Source organism: Arabidopsis lyrata (genome assembly GCF_000004255.2).
Source record: "Arabidopsis lyrata subsp. lyrata unplaced genomic scaffold ARALYscaffold_8, whole genome shotgun sequence".
Taxonomy (NCBI): Eukaryota; Viridiplantae; Streptophyta; class Magnoliopsida; order Brassicales; family Brassicaceae; genus Arabidopsis; species Arabidopsis lyrata.
Genome location: NW_003302548.1, coordinates 5026725 through 5043537, shown reverse-complemented (window position 1 = coordinate 5043537; position 16813 = coordinate 5026725). Strand labels below are relative to the sequence as shown.

At 34.6% G+C, this 16813-nt stretch overlaps 2 protein-coding genes and 4 long non-coding RNA genes across 6 annotated transcripts; 3 read left to right on the top strand and 3 right to left on the bottom strand.

Moving 5' to 3' along the window:
• Window positions 1–1507: 1507 nt before the first annotated feature.
• Window positions 1508–4880, bottom strand: LOC9301541 (probable inactive receptor kinase At5g67200). Its single transcript, XM_002863654.2, has 2 exons — window positions 3342–4880; window positions 1508–2594 (listed from the first exon to the last, which is right to left on the bottom strand). The coding sequence occupies exons 1-2, from the start codon at window positions 4729–4731 to the stop codon at window positions 1975–1977; spliced, it is 2010 nt and encodes a 669-aa protein (XP_002863700.1). The 5' UTR covers window positions 4732–4880; the 3' UTR covers window positions 1508–1974.
• Window positions 4881–5503: 623 nt separating this feature from the next.
• Window positions 5504–6194, top strand: LOC9301540. Its single transcript, XR_002329871.1, has 3 exons — window positions 5504–5831; window positions 5930–5988; window positions 6106–6194. It is a non-coding gene; the product is annotated as an uncharacterized LOC9301540 (long non-coding RNA).
• A 22-nt stretch (window positions 6195–6216) lies between these two features.
• On the top strand, window positions 6217–7811 carry LOC110225642. Its single transcript, XR_002329872.1, has 2 exons — window positions 6217–6569; window positions 7106–7811. It is a non-coding gene; the product is annotated as an uncharacterized LOC110225642 (long non-coding RNA).
• Window positions 7812–9076: 1265 nt separating this feature from the next.
• On the bottom strand, window positions 9077–9308 carry LOC110225725. Its single transcript, XR_002329941.1, has 2 exons — window positions 9262–9308; window positions 9077–9154 (listed from the first exon to the last, which is right to left on the bottom strand). It is a non-coding gene; the product is annotated as an uncharacterized LOC110225725 (long non-coding RNA).
• A 2944-nt stretch (window positions 9309–12252) lies between these two features.
• LOC110227857 lies at window positions 12253–12864 on the top strand. The gene is made up of 2 exons (XM_021023691.1): window positions 12253–12382; window positions 12464–12864. The coding sequence occupies exon 2, from the start codon at window positions 12479–12481 to the stop codon at window positions 12809–12811; it is 333 nt and encodes a 110-aa protein (XP_020879350.1). The 5' UTR covers window positions 12253–12382; window positions 12464–12478; the 3' UTR covers window positions 12812–12864.
• A 2681-nt stretch (window positions 12865–15545) lies between these two features.
• Window positions 15546–16210, bottom strand: LOC110225904. The gene is made up of 2 exons (XR_002330065.1): window positions 15967–16210; window positions 15546–15856 (listed from the first exon to the last, which is right to left on the bottom strand). It is a non-coding gene; the product is annotated as an uncharacterized LOC110225904 (long non-coding RNA).
• Window positions 16211–16813: the final 603 nt, after the last annotated feature.

The following is a 16813-nucleotide window of genomic DNA, read 5'->3' as shown; positions in this document are numbered from 1 at the left end:
CAATCTTTTGGATGAGTTTTGTCTTAGACTTGTTTTGGAACTTTGTTGTATTGTGGTACTTCGTGAGCAAATATAGTCTTCTAACATTTGGTCATCGAATCTGCCAAAGGTTAACAAACCACTATTTCTTGTCTGTAAATTCAGAGAGTCATAAAACTTGAACACGATTTGGGGAAAATCTTGATGGAAGTGTTGGAGAAAAGAACCTGTCAAAGAATGTCCAAGACTTCACATTTAAAAATAAAAACTAATCTTGACATTTCATTAGTTCTAATAAAACACATCGTGTTTAATAGATTAATTAATTCAGGTTCATATTTTGGTGTATTTACTACACTTGTATAATTATTAAAAATTAATTCATTACCCAAAAAAAAAACTAAAAATTATTACTAGCTAAAAAAATATTTTTTATGGCCAATCGCGCTCAAATATGTCATGAATAAACACATCGACAATTGAAAGAAGATTTGATTGAACATATTTGGCAAAAATCGGGCCAAAGTAATTGACTACAAGCGACTAAATTATTTTTATCATCATGTTTTTTTAAGGTTTTTTGAATTTTATGTTTTATTTTGCTTAAGTATATTCTACGTTTTTTTAATTGTAATATTACCTTTTGTAATCCTATGTTTTAATATATTAATTTTTGATTTTGAATTTTTTTTTTAATGATACTTAAAACGGTCTCACCAATGCAAACATATTTAGTAGGAGTATCAAAAAAAATCTTAATCAATAAACAAATATTATAAATAATACTAAAAAATTCCTAATGATACTATATCAGTATCACCTATAAGTATGCTCTTAGTCTCTCTCCAGAAATTGGACTAAAATACGGATTGCTTTCCGAGATGACTCAGCTAACTGAAACGCTGTCGTTTTACCTACTAGACCTTTTTTTTTTTCCTTTTCTTTTCTCGACTAAAAATTCATTTCATTATATCGAAATTATAATGTTAAACATAAATTACTATGTGCGCCTGAAAAAAAATACAAAGAAATAAGATCACGATGCGCTATGGACCATAAAAAAAAAAAAAAAAATTGTTAAATTTTTATTTATTATTTTGAAAAAAATTTCTGGAATTTTTACTAATTGTGGAATTTTTTTTAATTTTAAATTTTTTTGGGCTAATTTTAGGCTTATTTTGTAATTTTGAGGCCTAATATTTAAAAAAAAAAAAAAAAAAAAAATCTCAACAAAATAGGCTTCTATACAAATGTTTCTTGGTGCAGGGCCGGGCCGGGCCTGGCTATAGTCGAAAAAGCCTTATTCGCTAACGAAAACACAAATTCATAATATTTCTTCTACTCTTTTGCTCCAATACAATTCTTTTGCCTTTCTTTTTCTTGAGGCTGTTTCTTAATCGTGTTAGTAAAATTCATTACGCCTGATACTAGTCCTAGTAAGACTACCTGATGCCAATTAGTCTGCATCAATGTCCTTAAAAATATCATAGACCTTAACTTGACTTCAATATAAACCATTATCACTATCTTCTCCACAATATCACCATTGCCAATTCTCCTTCCGAACATCCGAATAAAGATATGACCATCTTTCATCAACGCAGAAAAAAACACAGGATACATGAGTACATGACCGGAAATTAACAGAAAGTTCCACCTCAAAACACGAGCCAAAAGTGTCGTAGTTTTAAAGTTGGAACCTTGACTGCGTCTGCTTCTCCATGGAAACTACACTTCCTTAATCTTGTCCTTGCATCTTTTTTTCTTATCAGACAACATGAGCCACCACACCACCGCGTGTTTACCATTAACCGTATGACACTTTCATAAGAGAAATAATATAGCATCACTATCAGACCTGGTAGCAATTAGTAAACGGGTAAAGAACGTGGCATTAATCTAAAACCGTCACTGTTATATAGTATAGTTTTAAGATTAGTGAAAGAGACATGAAAGAGAGATTTAGTTGAGAAAAAATAAAATTACTGTCCTTAATTAGGAGCTTTCAGAATTAGAAGAATCCATAACAAGTTCACACTCTTCCATCACAGCCGCTTCTTTAATCTCTTGCAACATTTTCAACACTTGCCACATCGTCGGTCTCTGTTCTGGCGATGTTAAGCTACAAGCTACCGCAACTTCAGTCAACATTCCGAATTTATCTCTATCCTCTCGCCAATTCCCATTCTTCTTCTCACCTTCCTCTCTCACTTTCCTCACCCATTCAATCATCTCATCCAACGGTAAAACCGGAATCTTCGAAGGTTGCTTCCCTGTCAAAAGCTCCAAGAGAAGAATCCCAAAAGAATATACATCAGCTTTAACAGATTGATAATTTAAACTCTTGTGTCGAGCTTCAGGGGCTTTATAAGCCGCTGCATCCGCGTCTTCTTGACCGTCATTGGATGTTAGAGGAGGGTTTGTTGCAAGAGCAACGAGACAGTAATCGGCAATACAAGCTTCAAAGTCTGGTCCGAGAAGGACATTGGAGGATTTGAGATTGCCGTGAACAAGCTGCCACGCTTGGTGGATGTAAGAGAGACCCTGAGCCACGTCTTCTGCTATCTTCAAGCAAGATGTCCAATGCAATGGCGTTGCCCTTGACGATTTCGTACCTACACAATATCATATATCAACTTTAACATAAGCTTTGGAGTCAAAAAATAAAAATTTACATTAGCTACTCTGCTATCTTGTAAGACTGTAACTAACTAACTCTATCAAATTAGATATACCAAATCCATCACATTCCTCTAGCTAGACATGGACATACTAAAACAAAATTAAACCAAAATATATTTTATAACCTGTTGGATTTTGTTATTTTAGTCTAACTGAGCTAACCCTATATAATCTCATTTATTTGAATACTAATATTGAGCCATAATCCACACAAAATAATAAAAGTTAAATACATTTCATAACCCTATTTACATGATCAAAACAACCAAGACCAAGTAACTAACCATTCACTGCAAGGAAAATTATAAAAACAATTTAACTTTTGTGCATTACAGCATTAATTTTTTTTTTTCCTAGAACATCTTTTAACATGAAACAAGGAGTACCAAATGTACCAAGAGCAATTAAAAAATTTAAAACCATATAATAAAGTTAACTGTATAGAAATTCCATGTGGCCACTAGAGCTAAACTGTACATAAAGTTAAAAAATATTGAGTCACCAAAAGTAAAAAACCTCGTAAGTCGTAACTAGTAAATTTATTACCAGCATTAATCACGCAAACCTAACAAATGCTTGATGTCTTCAATGAATAAATCTACTAATCATTTATTAAAATTCAATGCCCACAAAGAATAAAAACTCATATAATCGCATGTGATAGGGTTTACGAAGCTTACCATGGACAAGAGACGAGAGACTGCCATTTGGCAAATAATCATAAATCAATAACCTCTCTTCCTTCGCCTGAAAATAAGCTCTGAGTGGTACCAAATTCGGATGCCCTAAAGCACCAACTGATTCCATGTGACGCTCAAATTTATCTCTCCCTACACCCGCTAATCTAATGGCATCTAATCTCTTCACAGTCACGATCAAACGGCTATCAAGCAATGCCTTATAAGTGGTCCCCACTGTTCCTCGACCTAATAACTCAGCTGATGCTGTCATTAGTTGGTCCATTGTATAAACGTGTGCCTCACCCGCACAGAATACTAAACTCCCACTTTTTGTCGCTTGTAGCTTCTTCACTTTCTCTTCTATCTCACTCTCTTGTTCTATCGCCGCCGCTACTTCCGCCGTCTCCGCCGCGTCAAATGAGACAACCGCCGTTGATTCTTTCCCCTTTTGTTTCTCGTTTTTGCTTCTTCGTCTCTTCACTGCGCCGATTAGGCACGCGACGGAGATGAATAGGATAAAAGCGCCGGAGATAAAACCGAGAATCACAAAGAATCGTGAATGTTTGTTTTGATTTGGCCGGGATAATCTTGCTCCTCCGATTTGCGCGATTTGACCGAGAACCATCTTCGGTGGCGGCGCCGCCGTTACCGGAGTGAAGAATTTTGGTCTTGGATTGCATTCTTTGTGAACGATCTCGCCGCAGAGATTAGGGTTTTTGAGAAATGAAGAAATACCGAATCGTAACAGAACGGTTGTTACCGGTACAGAACCGGTTAAGTTGTTAACCGAAACATTGAATGTATGAAGCGAGGATTGGTTTAGAGCAGGTACGGCACCGTTAAACCGGTTTGAATCGAGCCTGAGATAAATCAACCGGTCGGAGAGAACTAAACCGGGAGGGATTGGACCGGTGAGGTTATTGAAGGAGAAATCAAGAGTTCTTAACCGGTGCAGCGCGAGAACCGAGAAAGGAAACGAACCGGAAAAAGAGTTGTGATCGAGAAATAACGATTTGAGATTAACCAAACCGGAGAAATCTGGTAAAGGTCCGGTTAAGGAAGTGTTTTTGAGACTGAGAACTCGAAGCTGGTCGAGTTTATTAACTGAGTCAGGAACGAGACGACCTCCGAGATAAAGATCTTCAATAACCAAACGAACAACTCTGTTTCCATAACACGTAACACCCCACCATTGACAAAAGTGAGAGCTCGTGTTAATCTTGTTCCATAAATCAGCTTTGGATTTGAAACGTAACAAAGCAGAAACGTCACGGTGGTAATGAAACACGTGTTTAGTGCGGTTTAAGGAAGAAGAAGAAGAAGCAACAATGGTGAAGAAGAAGCAGAAGAGAAGAAACCCAGAAATGGGTAAGTTACAACGAAGAAGCATAGCTTGTAAGAAGAATGTGTTAAAGAAGCATGTTAATGTCTGTTTGATTATTATTACATATCAAGAGAGAGGTGAAGAGAGCAGGAGGTACGTGACAAAAGGATGTAAGAAACAAGAGAGGAGAAGTAGCTGTCGGGGACTGGAAAGTTTTCAGAGTCACGTGAAGACTGAAAAAGTAAAGAAGTTGTGTAATTATTATAGTACTAGGATATGACCCGCGGTACACCGCGGGTTAATTATATGATTTTTTTATCTATTTATAAACTGATAAATTTGTTATATAGAATATTTTTTATTGTACACCGCGGATTATATATGCTGTAACTAAAAAATAAAAATTTTAAATTGTATTTGTTTTGTTTTGTGTTTAAGATTGTATAATTGTATTTTGATTTATTATTTCTAAGATTTCACCCGTGGTATATTGTCTCCTATTAATATCGACCCAAACCCGTCCCACCATATAATCCCGTCCTGTGAAATTAAACATCATTTTATTATTTTTTTTAATAATATTTTTATTTAAAAGACATATAATTCGACTCAATTTAAAAGTTTGCTTTCAAATGGTTTCCATAATATATATATATTTTTAAATTAGTATGTATTTTTTGACCTACCCGTAAAAATAATATACCACCGATATTAAAACATATTATAAAATTATAACTATATATATAAATATTTTAATAATAATATTATGCCACATTTTAATTATAATTTTTAAATAATTAAAAATAAATAAAAAAACCTTATTGAAGTTGGAATGTCAGTTGAAGTGAATATATAGGGTTTTTCGATTTGCATTTACCATAGAAATGAATATATAGGATTTTTAATATGCAAATCTTGTATTTAGTATTTACAATAGAAATGGGAAAGTGGGAAGTGGCCCATGTAAATCACAAAGCGTAGCCCAACAAATACTAAACGATGCGTTTGGCAATCGTCATGTCCCTTTTTTTTTAATGGTTATTTCCGAGAGAGAGATGGAGGAAGACGCTAGCTTTGACGGTGGCGGAGAGTTCGTTGGAGGCGATTTAACCGGCAGTATAAAATGGTGTTGGTACAATATGTTGAGACGACACAATCTGGTACATGTAAGGCATTTTGTCAATTCTAAAAACATAATCAATCAAACAAATTATCTTCGTCTCTTTGACTCTTTCTCTCGGTCGTGTTCATCATTGAATCCCAGCTTCTTCGAAGTGATCCTTCACTTGTAGACTGCGATTTTCTGTTTTTCTTCAACGATTGGTGAGTTCTAGATCGGATCATATCTTACATCCACAGATTTACTGTTTCAAAATTGAATTGAGGATAATTCGACAATTCCATAATCAAAAACCATCTTCTTCGCTTCCACTTCTTCAGCTAACAGGGAAAACCTAACCGTTGAGCTAATCCACAGTGACTCTCCTCATTCTCCACTTTACAACCCTCACCACACCGTCTCCGACGGTCTAAACGCTGCTTTTCTCCGCTCAATCTCACGCTCTCGCCGTTTCAATACCAAAACCGACCTCCAATCCGGGTTGATCTCAAATGGCGGCGAATACTTCATGAGTATCTCAATCGGTACTCCTCCGTCGAAAGTCCTTGCCATCGCTGACACGGGAAGTGACCTAACTTGGGTTCAATGCAAGCCATGTCAACAATGTTACAAACAAAACAGTCCACTCTTCGACAAGAAGATATCTAAGGGAAAGGAAGGAGAAAAACCCTAACGAAATTCCTACCATTTTTGTTTTCATTTGCAGTTGCGAATTGGGATCGGCTAAAGCAGCTCCAATTGCACAACAATGGCTTCTCGTATCATCATCAATCATTCCTAAAAGGTTTCTTTCTCGATTTTTTCGTTTTATCTACCGTTTTTGATCTTCTCTCTTTGATTTCTTTTTTTTCAATCAGTCTTCCTGATAGTTTTTTGCTTTGGAGCCTGCAAATTAGAATCAAGAGACAAACTAAATTAGTTTAATTGGAGATACAAATAAGTCAAACCTCTAGTCCAGATGCTTACATTGTTTTGAATTCTTCCACCTCTGGAATATAAAGATTTTCATCCACTGGAAACTATTAAACGTGGTAGATAAAAATATTTTTCTACCAGCATTAAAGCTGGTCATCAAGTTAAGATTTCTTACTTATTAAGAACATTTAGAATGTTTGAAAGAGTAGGATATACGAACTCTTACCTCTATATTCTTAAATTCGACCAGAAAACACTTTGCTTCCTAAGACATGCAACATATCAAGTTAGTTGATAAGAAAAAGGTTTAGAATCAAATCTTAGTACATGGAAACTTACTTTCTCATCAGTCTAGACCATATCAAGTGTCTCCCTTTTTTGACAGTATATTGTCCATGAATGCAGGTTCTTAAACTTGGACGCACCATGCGGCTTTGTAAGGTCTCAAATGTCAAATCTCTGAGATTGGAAAATGAAGCAACCATTGATTTCTGGAAATGCTTCTCTTATCGTGTTAAAAGGTAAACTTTGTGCTGATGTGTAATTCTCTGTTAGCGAAAACATATTTATAGATGTCATAGTCTCTTGGCGTTTAGGTTAGAGAATTTAAGAAATTCGTGTTGAGAAAGTATAGAATATCTTTACAAATCTTTGATTCAATAATATATAGAATATGCTTTATAGATATTTCGTCAAAATTAAGAACAAATAGTTTGATTTATTAGACATTTCCAATTGATGTTGTGTATATTGAATGTAGACATTATATTGTTCAATTTTATTTGGAAACTGAATAGATTTGTAGAATATATTTAGCATATAAATGGGATACAATGAGATAAACAAATCGTCAGAAATTAAAGTATATTGTTAGGATTCCATGTTTAGTTGTTATAATCGTATAATTAATGTTGTAATTATTGTTGTTTATTTTTGTAGAAAAAATCTTACCAAAATAGATTATACATAATAATAGTCAAAATTTGTGGAAGAGATTCCATTGTTAGGATTTGTTAGATTAGGAATGTAATTAAGAGGATATTTAGTCGAATTAGTTGATTTTTTTTTTGGAAAGTCGCATTTAAAAGAATCCGAGAGTTTTGATTGGCCAGTGAGTCGGGTCAAAAAATCTAATCGGGTCAAAATCTTTTAAAAAACCCGACCCGATTGGCTTTGAGCAAATTTGTACTTCAAAAATGTTAAGTAGATATTTATGATACTTGTAGAACTGTTGAACCAAGTAAAAGCATAGTATGGATCGATTAATAATAGCCGATATTGTAGGAAGAGATCTAACTCTTGTTTTCTTTCTATCAGAACCGGATCTAACTACTGTAATGAAGAAAAAATATTATTATGTTTTAGTTAGATTTAGGCTCTAAATTATTAGTACAGGTTGTTATGGATCATATGGTTGTTGAGACTTAAAGCTAGTTAGTTAACAATGTGACAAAGAGCCAACTGTATTAATTTTCTACTAATAACGCATTTTGTTTCTCTTTTGTTTTGGTAAGTTCGTTTTATTTTGCTTCCAATTGAAGTTTGAACTATGAATTTATTGAGGGTTAAGCTTGATTTGGATGTCGGCAAAAATAAAAGACATGGTTTGAATTTGGATAGTGACCTATACATGGGTTTTAATTCTTTTTGATGTAGCGGGAAGATATCATCAACAAGAGAATTTTTGGAACAAATACATACCCGTTGCCTCGTTGGTTAAGGTGAATTTAGATAACAAAACGTTACTATCCCTTTTTTTTTCGTCTGAATGATTATATAACAAAGGTGAATTACATTGTCGGAATACAAAGGTCGGCGGGACTTTAACCCCTAGAAACTAAGCCGGCGGGACTTTAACCCCCAGAAACTAAACCCAAACAAGGGAAACGAGGCCCTAAATTACAGGGAAAGAAACAAGGAATAAATGAAAACTAAAACAAGAGACTCAACAAATTAAATCTGGAATCTAGCACAAACTCCATACCTACCAAATCAAAACCATGACTGGAATGCCTTACACAAAGCAAACCGAAGCAGCAAAGCGAGACAACGATAAGCGGTTCCTCCTATAGTGGATTGAGACTACCTCACAATGAAAGAGTTCCTAGGCGATCACACCAGCAAGACAAGATCCAAGCCAAAAGCAACAGGATCAAAATATTTCTCCTGGTAGCGGCGAAGTCGAAAGAATAAACCCCGACAAGTTAACGCCTCGAAAGAAGCCTTTGAACAGATCAGATCTCGATCTGACCTATAGAGTAGAGACAAAGAGCGAACCAAACCCGAACCGGACCACACCGAATACGAAAGAACCGGTGAAAGATCGAAACCGGAGCGAGACGAAGATAACTTCCAGAGAAGAAGAAAACATTAGAATGGAGAGCACCAAACCACAAAAGACCAAATTTAAAAGGAATCTCTGTAAAAGAAAACAGTTACACCCAGCAATTGAAACTACAACAAACACAAACCGCTACAACGCCAGAGGTAAAAAGATTGGATCAGCCGAGTAAAATCGCCAAATTCAAGAGAGGAGAACGAAGGGTGGAGGAGACACACACCGTCAAAAGAAGGCCGGATCTCCGACCACACCACCCCAACATAAACCTACCTCGACCACATCACTAATTTACTATCCGTTTAAGAGTAACAAAACGTCACTATCCGTTTAAGAGTAACAAAACGTCAAATTAAGGGTATAAATCTAATACTATTATTTGGGGAGTACAATTTATAATTACCCTTTAATAACCTTTCTCTTTGTAAGAATTTACTTAAGAATGCCATTAGAGTTAAAATTTCAAAGAGTAAATTAATTCATCTAATTAAGGATAAACAAGTCAAATACTAATTTATGCAATTTAATTAATTTAATTTAATTATAAAAACGAAAATACATCTACTTAACATTTTTGAAGTACATTTTTGCTCAAAGCCAATCGGGTCGGGTTTTTTTTAAGATTTTGACCCGATTAGATTTTTTGACCCGACTCATCCTCCAATCAAAACTCTCCAATCCTTTTAAATTCGAATTTCCAAAAAAAAATCAACTATTTCGACTAAATATTCTCTTATAACTGCCCCGCAATAATCGTTAGCCATATAGTTATGATACTTACCTTAACCATTAGCATAGATTTCGGAGTATATCCTACTAATACAACTTACCAAAAAAAAAATCCACATAAAATCTCTCATTCATTTCGATTACACTATCAAGTAGATGTCAACTGCCTCTAACAAAAAAGATATGATCCTTATTTTCTCACAGTATATGCTATAACTCCAACTTCCCAAAACAAAAAATCCACATAATATCTCTCATTCATTTCGATTACACTATCAGTTATTACTCAGACGATTTGGTATCTCAAGTATATGTCAACTGTCCCTAACCAAAAAGATATGATCCTTATTTGCTCACAGTATATGCCAATCAGAATATTTTTTCTGATATTCAAACCGTGGTAATCAAGATATGCGTGGATTCTATCACAAATCCTTAATTCCCTACCAAGTCACTATATATATTGAAACATTTCTATGCTATTCTTCACGCTTCACAATAGAAACACTAACACAGCTAAATACATACCAGATAATTGAAATGGCTGCCTCTTTTGCTTTCTTGAGAGACATCAGGCCTTACAAGACCTCCTGGCGTGTGCAAGTTAAGGTGCTTCACTCATGGCGCCAGTATACTAACCTCACAGGAGAAACGCTAGAGTTAGTAGTGGCTGATGCACAGGTAACTATATGTCTACATATATAAAACTCCTAAAACTATCATATTGATACTTACTTAAATACAGTGATAGTTAATCATATGTCTTTTCTTTTGTTAACAGGGTATGAAGATTCATGCATCTATCAAGAAGGACTTGGTTAGCAAGTATGTGAACCATCTGCCTGTTAATGAGTGGAGGTTTATTGAGACCTTTGCTCTTAATCATGCATCTGGTCAATTCCGACCAACTGGTCATCTCTATAAGATGTCCTTTGTCACTGGGACAACTGTCCTGCGATGTGATCCAGTCTCTGACTCCAGCTACCTGTCCTTGGCTACTTTCCCAAACATTCTGAATGGGGACTTAAATCCTTACATGTTGATTGGTAAGACATTTAAATATTTTAATTAAAGTTGCTATTACTATTTAGTGAATATTACTAACTAGATTGTTTGTTCTATTTAGATGTTATGGGACAGGTTGTTAACATCGGTGAGTTGGAAACTCTGGAAGCTAATAACAAGCCAACTACTAAGTTGGACTTTGAATTACGTGATGAAAAGTAAGTCTTCATAATAAAAGTAAATGGCAGTAGATACTAATGTTATTATGTTTTTATTATTACTTTAGTATAACTGATAAATGATTTGTGTTAGTGATGAGCGACTGTCCTGTACCCTGTGGGGATCATTCGCTCAGCAAGTGTTTAATGCCTGCGATGCTGCTGATGGAGCCAGAGTCATCTGTCTTATCAGATTTGCCAAGATTAAGGCATACAAAGGTTTTTACCTTTAATCTTATTCACTTATTATCTATGAACCTCTCCTATATCTACTCTACAAAGGAACTTTGTTCTAAACCTTTCTTTTCAGGAGTGAGAAGTATATCTAACTCTTTTGATGCTACTCAAGTTCTCATCAATCCACCTATCCCAGAGGTTGCAGCTTTTCTAACAGCGTAAGAGTTTTCAACAGATTAGTGTACTTAAGTTACTGAACAAAAAACTGTTCTGTTCTGATTCAAATAACTATGTTTTACAGTTTACCTGCTGACGGCCTTGCCCTTACATTCCGTGAGAGTGTGCCCAAGTTTCAAATGGTGACAGTGGCAAAGGATGATTCCTATCTGCAGTATGAGAGGAAGACAATTTCAGAGCTATTGAGTTCTATGGAGGTTATATTACTTTATCTGATTTATATCTTAAATTTAGAATTATTCCTGATATTAACTGGTGTATGTTGTCTTTGCAGATTGGTAAAGTTAGGGTTGTTTGTACAATCTATGGAATTGACACTGACTGGGCATGGTATTACTTTAGTTGCCGTAATTGCAACAAAAAGGTAACACACATACATTCTGGTATTAATTCCGGTTCATTGAAGAAGCCAAAACCTAGATTCTGGTGTGATGTCTGCAAGAATGCTGTCACAAATGTTGTTGCAAAGTATGTAAATTCTGTGTTTCCCAACTGTCTGAATTGTACAATCTGTACAGTTTGATAGTTTCCTAATTATCTATTATACCATGCAGGTACATGCTTTATGCTAAAGTGATGGACAACACAGGTGAAACAAAATGCCTTCTGTTTGATAGTATATGTGCAGACATTGTTGGTGAATCTGCAGCAACTGTGTTAGGTGGATCGTTTAATGAGGTAACTATTTGAATCAGTTGACATGAGATTAGGCTTGAACACCACCTGTTTATAATGTTTTAAAAATATTCTATTTAACACTACTAGATTGAGGATCCAGAAGACCTGCCAGATGTGGTTCAGAATTTGAAAGGGAAGACTTTCCTTTTTCTTCTCTGTGTTGAGAAAGAAAACATTTGGAATGGGAAAGATTGTTACAAAGTTTCCAGGGTGCTGTCTAAACACGGTCTCTTAGGAGATGAGGCCCCAGAAGATTCAGATCAGTTGGTCAATCCTGCATCAATTGTTTCTGGAGACCAGGTAATATTTTCTTTTATTCCCTACTAAAGTATGCATCATTATATTTCCACTCATTACTAACCAACTTACTATGAAATGCAGCCACTGTTGTTGACAATGAGTCAGGATACAGAAGACTCAGTTACTCCATCGTCTAAACGTGTTTATGCCCTAAACAGTTCTGAAACTGATCAAGCCTCAAGTTCTAAGAAGGTTTGTATTCAGCCTGTGGACTTGGTTAAGTCCTCACCAGAGTTTAGATTTGAGGTTGAGTCTGGAAAGAAGGATGATGAACATGGTGCTGGAGATGTTAAGGATGGTGTGATCAAAGGTGAAGGTGTTAAGATTGATGATGGTGTATCTGTCAATGGACAGAGGGTGGAGGTCAAGCCGGTGGAAAAGTTGATGAGTGTCAAGATCAAGAGGGAGATCAAGAAGGAAAAGAAGTGATCTCATGATCAGTGAAATGGGAGTGTCGGTTTTAGTCATGTTTTCTTATTGTTTTCCCCTTAAATCTTTCTATTTTCATTTAGTTTAAACAGTTGTTTCCCTTTAGTTATTTAAGTTTCCCAATGAACTTAGTATTTTCGTTATTTCCATTCAATAATAAGTAAACTTTTCATTTTTTATTATATGTGTCTATCTAATTCGGAAACTCTATATACAAGTAAATGCTCCATAGTATATATTGTTAAGTAAAGGATCTTACTGCCTGCAAACATAGAGTGAAATATATATGTACAGTATTTATACCTGTATATGATAATCTACTAAAAAACATATATATAAACTATAGATAATATTATTTATAATCCAAATTAAAGTAATCATTACATAGAGCTGCACAGCTGATATGAGACGTGAGCAGTTAAATCTGACTTTGAATCTCTTTACCATTTATCAAATATGCATCGAAACAAGTAACTATCCATAAATGAATAATTACAATCATTGCTATACTTTTATGATTATTATTTGATTTCCTTATCTCTAACGATTCAATTTCCTCTCTTTATTATAACTTACTTAACATATATTAAGTCGGTTATTTGATTTTCAATATCTTTTTCCATTTTTTTCGTGCCTGCTAGATCTATACACGAAATCCCTTCTATATTCTTTATATATCATGACATAACCTCTAGGTTTCCCACAGTGCACCATCTTTCTATCTTAAAACCTCTCCAAAGTTAACTCTGCAAAAATCCAATGGGTACTATTGACTACATTTCTGATCTAAACCTTCAGAGGCCTAGATGGACTTTGTACGTGAAGATTTTGTCTATCTGGAATCAAGGCATCGACGCTTTTGCAGAACCAACAAAAATGATACTCGCCGATGAAAAGGTATATTATTTTCAGAGTTATTCTTTTGCAGTCTTCTGTGGATAACTAATTTTGTATTTCTTCTTATATGTCTAGGCCAATATGATTGATGCATTTATTCCTCCTGGAAATTACTTATACAATTTTCGTCAAGGTCTCAAGGAGGGTCAGTGGTACTACATGGCTGACTTCCATGTTGTACCATCTGCTAACCCTGTTAAATACGCTTGGAATCGTTTTGCACTACAGTGTATATGGCCTACAACTATGTGGCCTGTTAGTCCTAGATCAAATAGCAATTTCTTCAACTTCATTCATTCTGATGAAGTTGAGTATGCTGGTGCTCAAGATAAAGAATATGTTACAGGTTATGCTGTAATACAGAATTCTCTTTCAGAATAACTGTAACATTGCTTCAGATTTAATTCAATAACTGTTATGTCTTCCCTATCAGATGCTATTGGTGTGATTTCTAAAGTCTCTGCTATTCAAAGATTCCCATTTGTTTGTCGTGAAGGCGAGACAGACTATGAATCTAGATATGTTCTTTTCGAAATCAAAGATGACATGTAAGTTTACTTCATCTCTATATATCAAATCAAGAACTGTTGTAATAATCATCTATTTAATTCTTTCCAAATTTAATCATTTAGGGGCAGGGTTACAAACTGTGTTGCTGTGGGTAGGTCCTGTCAGTTGCTTGTGACTAAATGGTTTAGGCACATAACTTCTGTCACTTACAATTATGACCCAGTAGTCATTGTGTTGCGTTTCTGGAGGGTTTCAGATTTCGAAGGTGAGTTTCACCCTATGTAATGTGCTATATTATTGTTCTTATTAAAAACCATACATAATTAGACTGATTATAATCAAAATGTTTTTGTTTAGGCAAGAACTGTCTAATGAGTGAGTATGGTAGTTCAAGGATTTTTCTTGATCCAACTTTCCTAGATGTTGACATCCCGAGATACATGTAAGTATATTCATCTGGAATCAACTAAGGAATTGAATATATTGAAGTCTGAATTAATTATTGTGATTCTTTAATTTTTTCAGCCGTTGCTGGACAGATGGACAAACTGATAAGAAGGATGTGGCAATGGAGTTGGATCAATTGAACTAAATGGCAATTTGGTTTGAAGAATGTTTTTTGTTTATCTCAGTGTTGTGGAAGCTACTTTTAATTTTATCTATGGTTTTATTATGTAAACTTCCTTTTGTGTTTAGTTTCTTTTTACTTCATGTTCAATTGACTCAAAACTACTTATTTTTCATTAAGTTAATGGTTATCGACTTTTTATATTCCAACAAACAGTTAACTGTTAGTTTCTATTGTGTTTAGTAGATGTTGTGTTGATAACTAAGTGTATGGTTAATCTACTATTTATTGTTCAATTCTGTTTGTTCTATATCAAGAAGTATACAATATATGATCAACTCTACTTATCATAAAAGGAAGTATTGCTCAGTGGTAAATCGTTTTCTTTATATGATATAACTTAAGACATTTTATCATTAGTTTGGTCTAATTGTACTATCCAGAAATCTACTTTGGAGGATAGTATTTTACCTTTAACGCTATGTAGTTAATGCTGAATTTGAAGAATCCATGGCATATCTTTTTCCAATCTCCTGTTGGTACAAACAATATACAATTTCCTTAGTTATCTCGATAACACTATATATGCGGAAATTTGTTATTCAATCAGTATAATACTATCAATTCAAATATATGTGATCAAAATTAGATAACCATTAAAGATAATATATCCTGTTCCTATATATACTCCAACCGACTCTAAAGGAAATGTGAATATCATTTGTGATAGAGAATTAATAATATATATGACCATGACCATTTAAATCCTAACACCAGATTTATTTTTGCTTAGAGAGTTCTAGCAATTGTTCCAAACAGGAATAATGAGTAAAAAAACAGCACCTAACAATGAAAACATAGAGTTCTATTCCACCCCACCTAAAAGATGGCGGAGGAATGAGGCAATCAATACTAGCAGAAGTATTCCACGTTCTAATACACCTGTCTCTAATGGTTCTGTCCCTCTACGTTCTGCATTCAATACTGTTTTGCAAGATATTACTAACCTTTCATCAACTCCTGTTATACCAACTGTTATGTCTGAGGATCCACCAACGGTTAGGTCTGCACTAAAGAAGACAATAGTAAGAGGTAGGCATTAAACATTTTATGTCATTCACAAGTTTTTTTACATAACTGTACAAAGTGCAATCATTGACTTGATAGAGTAAAGTAGTACCAATTTTCTGGAATTGATACAGGTACACCCCGTGGAAGCCACTTAACTTCTGTCTCTCCCATAAGCATTTTAGCTACTTCAGTATCCACTCCATTAGGACTTAGGGATATGACCCTAGGTACTGGTCAAACTCCTCTTATGCCACCACCCTCTGAAACAAGACCAAGACAAGGTTAATTATTTGATTTTTTTAGATAAGGATACTTTGTTATTTACTTGCTATCATTTTTACAATCTATTTTCTTTCAGGGAACCAATGTTTTGGTAGTTCTTCATGTATAACTACCAAGAAACCATCGAGATTAATTTCTCAGACAACAAACTTGCCCAGAAAAAATCTTCATTCAGACTTTACAGATGCAGGATCATCTTCTTATCATAAATGTAATATTTGTACCCTTAGTTTTCGACCGATATTCTACATTCATTAACTGAATAATGAACTTTTTTACAATTATATCTCCTATAGGACACTCTACTACAGAAACTAATGATACAGACTTCATGGAAAATAGCAGTGATGAAGAGATGTATGATGCAAATTACTCTGTGGATTTGAGTGAAGATGAAGCAGTGGTGCAAAATTATGACCATAGTAGCAGTGAGGATGAAAGTTCAGTTATACATATTCAGACAATGGACGCAGATGCAAACATTGATGTTTCATCAGAACCTATTCAGACTGTAGAATCAAGAATTGATCCCAATCAGCATCAAACACAACAAACAGATACTCAAACAAAAAAAAAAACACGTGTCAAGGCTAGAAAGAACATGAAATTAAGTATGTCTGAGTTAATTATTGTACTTTGACAAATAATATGGTTATCTAATATCTGCTAACCAT

What these genes read in the sequence shown, in the direction of transcription:
- LOC9301541 (XM_002863654.2), bottom strand. Translation starts at nt 4,731, where the DNA reads ATGCTTCTTCGTTGTAACTTACCCATTTCTGGGTTTCTTCTCTTCTGC. An exon ending in TCTCTCGTCTCTTGTCCATG is followed by an intron (nt 2,595 to 3,341) that starts GTAAGCTTCGTA and finishes GATATTGTGTAG; the next exon opens with GTACGAAATCGTCAAGGGCA.
- LOC110227857 (XM_021023691.1), top strand. Translation starts at nt 12,479, where the DNA reads ATGAGTCAGGATACAGAAGACTCAGTTACTCCATCGTCTAAACGTGTT.